At 42.6% G+C, this 9,315-nt stretch overlaps 1 protein-coding gene across 5 annotated transcripts in view; it reads right to left on the bottom strand.

Annotated features, from left to right (window-relative positions):
- Window positions 1-788: 788 nt before the first annotated feature.
- SETD4 (SET domain containing 4) overlaps window positions 789-9,315 on the bottom strand; it is a 124,958-nt gene continuing 116,431 nt past the window's right edge. For 4 of the 5 annotated variants that reach the window (XM_069474966.1, XM_069474962.1, XM_069474963.1 and 1 more), the window contains 6 exons: window positions 8,849-9,023; window positions 7,334-7,415; window positions 6,385-6,465; window positions 4,023-4,146; window positions 2,262-2,428; window positions 789-2,132 (listed from right to left, as the gene is read on the bottom strand). In XM_069474966.1, the coding sequence (XP_069331067.1) occupies window positions 2,294-2,428; window positions 4,023-4,146; window positions 6,385-6,465; window positions 7,334-7,415; window positions 8,849-9,023 (597 nt within the window). In that variant the 3' untranslated portion in view covers window positions 789-2,132; window positions 2,262-2,293. The remainder of the gene's footprint in view (window positions 2,133-2,261; window positions 2,429-4,022; window positions 4,147-6,384; window positions 6,466-7,333; window positions 7,416-8,848; window positions 9,024-9,315) is intronic. The other variant, XM_069474964.1, reaches the window with a different exon arrangement.

Below are 9,315 nucleotides of genomic sequence, written 5' to 3'. Positions count from 1 at the left end.
TCAGACTTCCCAAGAGGTCATTGCCAGTCTCCACCTTCAGGCAAAAGCACTTAGAGCCCTCAGACTGAGGCCTGCTCTTCTATTTTCAGCTTGAAGATTATAGAGGAATGCCTCAAATCACCCTTAACTTGTGGTGTCTGTCCCCTCGGGCCGAGTCAGCAGTTGGAGGTTTACCACCCACAAACTCGAGGACCAGATGCCAACAGGGGTGGGAGTCCTTAGGAACCTCAGGCACGCCCAAAGCACCAGGAAGAGAAAACCAAGAAAGAAGAAAAATCGGGGAGGGGGGTGGTAATTAAAGACCACCACAAGCTGCCTGTCCTCTGGGGGGAGAGGTGGGTTTGCCGCCTCAGACTGATTTTACTAGAACAGTCAAGGAGGCAGCGTGTGGCCCGTAAATAGTGTTTTTACCCTGCGGGCTACACACGGCCCCACAAGGGGCCACAGGTTTCTTGCAAGGGGTCTGTGGTTTCATATACATACCAAGCATTGCCTACAGACTGACCGTCTCATACTACTGTTCTTCAAATAAAGGCACATCTGCTGGGGCCAATGAAATATTACTCACTTGCCAATGTTTCTGAGTAGTTGCTTTTTGTCACTGTGTATTTTCTCTAATCACCAGACAACCAAAGCACAAAAAACATCACGTCGGGTATGCAAAGACTTGAAGTTTCATGGAGGTTTCCATTTCGAAAGGTGTAAAGGAATTAATATATTTAGATCCCAAAGGTCCACTAACAGTGGACAAGAAAAAGAAATTCTGGTATAGCACAGGGGTCAGTAAACTATGGCCCGCCGCTTGTCTTTATAAATAAAGTTTTATTAGAACTCAGCCATGCAATTTGTTTACACGTAGTCTCCAGCCTCTTTGCAGTATAGTTGGAACAAATACACCACGGTCCATCAAGCTTAAAATATTTACTATTTGGCCCTCCACAGAAAGAGTCTGCCCAACCCCCCACAGCATATTATAAAATACACCACAGCTACTATAAAATGAAATCAACATAAACTATATCCATGAACAGGGAAAGATGCTCCAGATATAACGAAAATGTTTTGTTTACACTTGGGCTGCCTTCAGAGGCGAGGGGGCCCCATCCACTTGGCCTCGATGAGCTCCATAATGAGCCAGGAATCTGAGCTCTGGGGAGCAATAAACCCCAGCAGGGGAAGCAGGGCTCTGCGTAGCCGCAGCCGCAATGGCACAGGCCGGAGCAGGACAAGCTCTACCAGTCCTGGCTGTCCCTCTAGCGCTCCCCTCCTCCGTTACTCATCCAGGGGGTCCCCTGAGGCCACAGACTGCTGAGAGTTGTGGAAAGTGGCTCCTTTTCCCCACCCTGGGTCTGAGAAGAATAAAAAATAAAACAAAGAGTAGGGACAGAAACCAAAATATCACCGTGGCTTGAGGTCAGCTGATCCACACTGAACCCCAGAGTCGAACAGACATGCCCACGAGGCACAGCTGAGCAGGACAGGGCCTGGCTGCCCCAGTGGAAAGGCCTGCCCAGGAAAGGCCGGAGCAAAGCTGAAAGAGCTTGTGGCTCACCCTCTCCTTCTTCCCGAATGAATACTTAGACAAGCCCTGACCTGGGCGTGCGCAAGGCCAGGAGCATGTCCAGGGGAAAATCCCTCCTCCTGGGAACCCCAAGCGTCCCCCGGAAGGCTCCTCAACACCCACACCAGTGTGTCCGCACAGGGAAGGTCTGATGGCTGAGGGCTACCCCGGCTGGGACCCAGGACTGCCAGGCACTCGCCCACACCCTCCGCCCGAAGCCACCCACCACCAACATGCCCCTGAACCCGACGGTATCAGAGCATCTTAAAAGCACAACTGCTTGACTTTGACAGCTGCTGAGCCAGATAAGAAACAGGCCCTGCGGTGACAGGCCACACACGGAGGCCGGCTGGCTCCTGGTCCCCTCAAAGTCTGCCTTTCTCCTTGCAGCTCAGTACTCTCCTCGTGCTGTTTATTCCGCAGAGTGTTATTAAAGTGCCATTCGCGGACAGCACATCCATCTTCACTCACAGCCCCACAGTCCCGGAACCTGCAGGGCCCCTGCACATCCTTCGCTGGCCTGGGGCGGCCACCACTGTAGCCTGTGAAGACACTCCTGAAAGTTCAGTATCTGTAGGAAAAGCAAAAGAAAGGGATTAAGTACCTAATTGTCTAACAGAAACCATTCCTTGACTATAGATGATTCCGTATAAGCTTAATCCATCAAAACTTAGTTTAAAAATGTGTAAGTCACACTCACCATAGGAGGTGATCAAATGCACTTAGGTGAAGTCAGGGAAAAGCTGTTTGCAAACTGTGCAGGACCTCAGCAGACGCCCTGAGGATCTTTAGCTCTTCCAGCCACAATGTTTCCACCAAAGTTAGTTGGTTTACCAAAGCTACTTTTTCAGCCTTCATATGAGAAATCTGGAAGTTTTTAATTATTTTTTATTGTGGTAAAATATATATATATAATAAAATTTCCCATTTTAACCATTTTAAGTGTATAGTTCAGCGACATTAAGTACATTCACACTGTTGTACAACCATCACCATTCTCCAGCTCCAGAACTTTTTTATCTCCCCAAACAGAAACTCTATAACCATTAATCAATAACCCTAATCCCCTCTCCCTCCAGCCCCTGGTAACCTGTATTCTATTCTCTGTCTCTATAAATTTGCCTGTTTTCTTTTGTGCCTGGCTTATTTCATTTAGCATAATGTCTTTAAGGTTCATTAAAATTACTTTTTTAATCCCAGTCGTGTTTTCATATGAATGAGCTGATTACTCATTTAACTAAAACATTTACTGAATAAAAACTTCAATGAGAAAAAAATACTTGGAAATCTATTACCAAGCAGTCATGCAGTAATTTTTACTTACTAAAAGGTGTATGCAAAGATACGGAATCAACTGAAGTATCCATCAATAGATGAACGAATAAGGAAAATGTAGGATATACATATAATGGAATACCATTCGGCCTTAAAAAAGAAGGAGATCCTGTCATTTGTGACAACACAGATGAACGAGGAGGACATTATGTTAAGTGAAATAAGCCAGGCACAGAAAGACAAACACTGCATGATCTCGCTTATATGCAGAGCGTAAAAAAGTTGATCTCATAGGAACAGAAAGTAAAATGATGGTTACCAGGAGCTGGGGAGGTGGGAGGAAATGGAGAGATGATCCAAACATACAAAATTTCAGATAGACAAATAAGTTCAAGAGATCTGTTATATATATATATCATGGTGACTATAGTTAATAAAAATACATTATGCACTTGAAAATTGCTAAGTTTTTTTTCTTTCTTTTTGAGACAGGTCTTGCTCTGTCATCTAGGCTGGAGTGCAATGGCACGATCACAGCTCACTGTAGCCTTGAGCGATTCTCCAGCCTCAGCCTCCCAAGTAGCTGGGACTACAGGCATGTGCCACCACGCCCAGCTTTTTTTTTTTTTTTAGAGACAGGGTCTTGCTACATAGCCCAGGCTGGTCTCAAGCGATCCTCCCACCTCAACCACCCAAAGTGCTGGCATTATAGGTGTGAGCCACTGTACCCAGTCTTTAAAGAAAAATTTTAAGTGTTCTCACCATAAAAAAATAATATATATGTTAGATAGCTTGATTTAGCCATTCCACAATGTATATACATACCAAAACATCATGTGGCATACCATAAATATATATTATTTTTACTGATCAATTAAAAATAAAGACAGAAAAAAATTGAAAAAAAAAAAAGATACAGCCACAATTTTAACAGTAAAAGATAGAGGTTATATCTCAAATCTAGTGGTGAGTAAACAGAAAACAAAGTAGAAACCAGTAAGATTTTTTTGAAAAATAATTAAAATTAAAAATTAAAAAAATACAGATTACATCAACATTTATTTACTAATATTTAAGGCACTAAACAGTGCTCCCATAAAATGTACTATTCCTCATAACATGTATACAGCAAGTAAATACTTAAGACACTTTTTTAAGTAAAGGATATAATATTCTAGAAACATACCTTTTGAAGCACAGCATTAGTCTCCTCTATGAAATAATAGCATATTTTCTGCGCTATATCCAAACTTGTCTTCTCATTTGTATCTGAAATTACTTCTCCAAGAAGTACTTTTTTCCAGCATGTACTAGAACCAAAATTAAGAAGATAATTTATTTCAGCAGGCTCTCAAAAATTAAAGATGACTTTTACACTTCAACACATCACACAAACTCTCCTCCTATGTTTCTGAAGCATAATGAACTCATTCCATGAGCAGATTCCCTAAAACCTCCGCGCACTCGCGGTTCCCGTGGGGAGGCAGGTAAGGTATACAGGAAAGAAGGGGTAACCGCGAACAAACAGCAGAGGGTCTGGGTGCTCTCTGCAGGCAGGGACTGAGTTTAATTATCATCATTGCAACCCTGGGTCGGGCGCAGAAGTCAGTGGAGTCACACCCGCCAGCCACGGGGATACAGTAAGGGACAGATGGAGGACGCGTCCACAGCCGAAAGGCCAGACGACTGAGGAGCGAAGGCAGGACAGTTTTCCTTCTCTTTAAGTGCCAGTCTGTCCTTAAAAAAGGGCAAACTGGAACACATTCCACAAAGTAAAATGCTCTACATACGGAAGTAGAACTCTACAGCCAAGCCCTTCTCTACGTGCAGCTCGTTCCATTTCACACCACCAAGGTTCGCAGGAAACGAGGCTGGGAGCGGGCGGGAGAGGGTGGCGTGTCGGCACAGGCACGAGGCAGCCCGCGCGGTGCTGCGCCGGGGGTGGAGAAGCACAAGGCAGGGACAAAGAGGATGGAGGGACAGACCTGGACGGAGAGAATCTCGAAGGGGAAGGTGAGAGGGCTGCTGTGGACAGTCAGAAATTCAAACAGCTGACAAGACACAACAGGGAACAGTCTTAGAAGTCTGCAAGTTCAGAGATGACAGGTGAAACCCCGGGAATCACGTTCTCAGGAGAAAAAGAAGGAAATTACCATGTGCCACGCACAGTGTTTCATGTACGACCATTACCTAATTTAATCTTCAGAACTTCCTAGCAAAGAAAGATTATCCCCATGTTGGGCTCAAGGCAATTGAGAACGAGGAAAGTCGGAGAACTCGCCCTGAGGGAGGGCAGAAATAGCCTGCAAACACGGAACCAGCAGAATCCCAGCCACACGCTCTTTCCGCCACACCACTCGGTTAGAAATAACTCAGAGGGAAGAAAAGAGACCACAGGAAGGCCTCTGGGAAAGATCCAGTTGTTTTATTTAATTTAGGCTGAAGTGCCTGAAAACAACTCACACCTCGTTCCTAGAAGGATTTAAAGAAGCTTCCACGGTACACAGAAGTTAAAACAAAACGTAAGAGGAATGAATGTGGAAAACATGACAGAGGAACAATGACAGGAGGGAAGGTCACATACAGCCAGGAATGAGTCGGTGATAAACTGCAAGCCTTCAGATGCTGCACATTTGGATGGACCTCAAATTTGCCTGAGTTTTCTAGTGAGCAATGAGAAGAAGGAAAGATATCAGCTACAGAATTCAGTCTATAAAGTAAACACACACCATTGGCTGAGAATAAAAACAACTTTTTCTGGTGTCGAGAACAGGGAGGAATTGCACTCCCCAAATACCTACGGAAAAAGAAGTAGCATCCAAACGACAACAGCAGGCACCACTGAATAAGCACTGACTGCTTCCAGGCGCTGTGCTAAGGGCTATGCGAGGCGTCCTCTCATTTAATGCCCGACGGGCTGCACGGTTTTCGGGAAGCCCTCCCTGGGCACCCAGCAGCAGCCAGGTGGAGGCTGTTCTCCCAGACAGGGACCCGCTGAAGCAGCTGTATGTGCCGCAGGACTGACAGCCTCACAGGAATGTTAAGGAGCCTGGCCAGGACACACGCCTACACCAGGCTCCTCTGCCCCCATGGAGACACCCAGGCCTCTCCTTCAGCAGAGCTTCTAGATCTGCCCCAGGGCAGGACCAGGTGGGGCTGTGGTCAGGAGCTCTGCTTGCTCCCAGGAAAAACCTACCTACTTGGAGACTTTCCTCTGAACAGTGCCAGTGCTCAATTTTGTAAAGCATTAACCCTGAACAACAAAATGAGGTCAACAGGAGGAAAATATCTGAGCGCAGGCTAAAAAACTCTCAGAACCATGTACCCTGATGATGATTCTAAAACCACAATTCCAGAAACGGTTAAAACTTAGAAGTAAAACATTCACTACGTGGGCAAGTCACATAATGAATAAGCAACTCCAATGTACAATGACCTTCCTTTTTCCTCTCAGGATGGGTGTTTGAATGCAAGCCAAAAAAAACAAAAAGAAAACGGTTATATCCAGATCGTGGCTGTACGTTAACACCAATGCATGTGGAACTTACAACTTTTCGGCTTCCAGACATAACAACTTAAGAGCTGTGAGTAACCTCCAAGACGGTCCATCCCATCCAAATGTCAAATTTCTGAAGTAGAAAAACAACGACAAATCCGTCACTTCAGTATTTCATGACACCATGGCAAATGGCTGAAGGGCCAAACATACTTTTAAAGGGGCTACTAAATGCTATGTAACCTGCAATCTTGGTCAAAAAGACAAGAAAAATAATTCTGCAAATACTTATGAATAAAGCCTAAGTAACTAAAAATGCTCTCCTTTTTTCGTTTAAAGAGTAAAAGAAGCTATTTTCCAATCAATTTTAGTAAGCAGCTTAACTTGGATGAGGGGGCCCCAGTGAGAGGGCCCGCGCCAGAGTTCACAGTGAGATGAATGATGAAGAATTTGGATAATTCTGGGAATTAAACAAATGGCAGCCGCCACAGCCAGATTGCTCTCATACTGCTGCTGGATTATTTAAAACTTAATTTTACCCCGAAAAGAAAACTGGAAAGGGAGAGCCGCAAACCCAGTTCATCTCACCTGTCATGGAATCACCCAGCCACCCTACCCTAAGAGCCTGTACCATGCTGCCAGGTGACTCGGATTCTCCAAGGACCAGCCTGGCCTGCAGTAGTCCTCCCCTTCCCACAGGGCCACAAGGTGGGCACAAACTCACCCTGGGCCACCAATTAAAACATACAGGGCTCTCCTTTAGCACAGTAATTTCATATTTCAAGTTTTATCTCATGTCCCCAAATAATTTTCTTTAAAGTGTCTTATACTCCTTGTGTTCCCCCACAACATCAAGCACAATTTTACTAAGCATAGTAGGTGCTCAAAAAATACCTATCTGTCAGCTGATACAGAGTTAGGAGGTGTCTCACCCTGCAGAAACCTCACCCCTCAAGTTTTTCCTGAAAGAATAAATTCAAGAGGGAAAGAGAAACACTTACTCTATAAAACCATGAACCTTTAAAATGGAAATCTTTTTGTTCATCTGTTTATCTGTTGATGGAAGATATTGAACAAGTATTTCTACATAAAAAAAAATTAGATAGATTTAGGGTGTAATTCAGATAAAAGTGTGTCTTCTCTTCCTTTCTCAACTCACTTTCCTTCCCATTAGCAATCAAGACACGTATAAACAGTTTTACCTAACACGAGAGAAGTCTATTCTTCAAGTCCAGTTCAATAAGATCATTATTTAGTCCCTGAAAAGCTGTAAGAATCCCAAGGCCAGTGGACAAAACATCCACAGCCTCAGTTCATGTTCCACTAAGTAAATCAACCAATGGAATCAGGTAGTTACAATGTTAGCATAACTGTTGGAAAACTACAACCAATGAAAGCATAGGCTCTGTAAAAACATGGGGAAAGATTTGTATCACTGAGTTTCTTAAAAGCCAGAATTCAAAATAGTCTGGACATTAGCAATTGCAACCATAAAACCTTAACGTGAATATGCAAAAATTCACAAAGCTATTTGGGGGAGTAGGGTAATGAGGAATTTTTCTATTTTATTTTTAATATATAAAAATAACTAAAATATCATTTTTGTTCAAATTAATTTATTTAACAAATTAATATTTCATGGCCACCAATACTAAATTTATTAGGATTCGGAAAATATGAGGCCAATCTCAAAGCTAATTTTTTAACATCAAGGCCCAGTTTTTACTTTTCTATTTTTATTTCAAGAAATAACTATTATTCTGCCTATAAGATGAAGTAATATCACCTTGACCAAGTTTCTATTTCCATTCTAACTTAAATTTAAAATACCTCAAATCATATACTTGGTAAATCTATGGCCATTTTTCACAGCATATAAAACTGCTATTCTGCTGTTTCAGAAGGGAAAGATCAGTCTTCTATGTAACTATTTTTAATACTATATTTGGGATTTTCACAACATACATTTAGTGGCTTATTATTTTAAAATAGTAATACCAATGATGATAGCTAGTCAGTAGATCACCAAAAAACATAAATGAAACCAAACCTTATCATGGCATTAAACTCAAAAAACAAGGACTATGTAATAGACTTATCTCTGTGTGTGATTAGCACAGTATCTTACACACAATAGGTGCTTAATATTTTTTATTTATTGCTCTCTAATCTCATTCCTTCTTTAGTGACAGTAATAACAACTCAGTATAAAAATTTCCATTTCCTTCCATTCTTTAGTATTACACTTATTTTCTTAGCAGTTTTCCTTTTCTTCCATTCTATCTTCTGATCTAATGCAAGAAAACTTTTCTCAGTTCTTCTAATCCTCAACATCAATCAAACGTTTGTTGTTTTTACTTCAACATTGAAATTACAGTCAGTAGAGTAAGGCTAGAGAAAATTAATGAGGTGTACGTATGTTTCAAGGTTTTGCTATTTTTATTAAAACTAAAAATAACCACCACTCCAAATGGGAGAAAAATTATATCTATTAATGATGAAAAATTGATTCCAACCTCTCGACACATAAACACAAGCGTGAGGATTACGGATGGAAACAAATCCGTATTCCAGGAGCAGCCGATGGTTATCGTGAGGGCCGTAGCAGATGAATACCTCTTCGTGTTTTCTCCAACTTGAAGCAGTTCTAAGTTCGTAACAGCCAATTTCCTCATTAAATGCTGCTTTTACCTAGAAAGGAAAATTATTAAAGGTTTTTTTAAAGTAAAGCATAAAACTACAAAGCCAATTAAGTTATTGTATTAATGTAAGTCAGGTGCAGCCTTCAAACACTCATCAATGAATTTAACTACATGTGGGCGAAATGCCACCTCTATGACTCAGCCCGCTTCCTTCACCTCAACTCCACCCACTGGCGAGGGAGGGAGTCCTGCCCTGGGGTTCTGGGGATGGCCACACACGCGACCCCAACACGGGACAGGTGACACCCACGGCAGTTTATCAGTCACATACACTCATAGCC

Source organism: Eulemur rufifrons, chromosome 7 (genome assembly GCF_041146395.1).
Source record: "Eulemur rufifrons isolate Redbay chromosome 7, OSU_ERuf_1, whole genome shotgun sequence".
Lineage (NCBI taxonomy): Eukaryota > Metazoa > Chordata > Mammalia > Primates > Lemuridae > Eulemur > Eulemur rufifrons.
The sequence above is the reverse complement of the archived record's forward strand: the minus strand, read 5'-3'. Positions and strand labels throughout refer to the sequence as shown.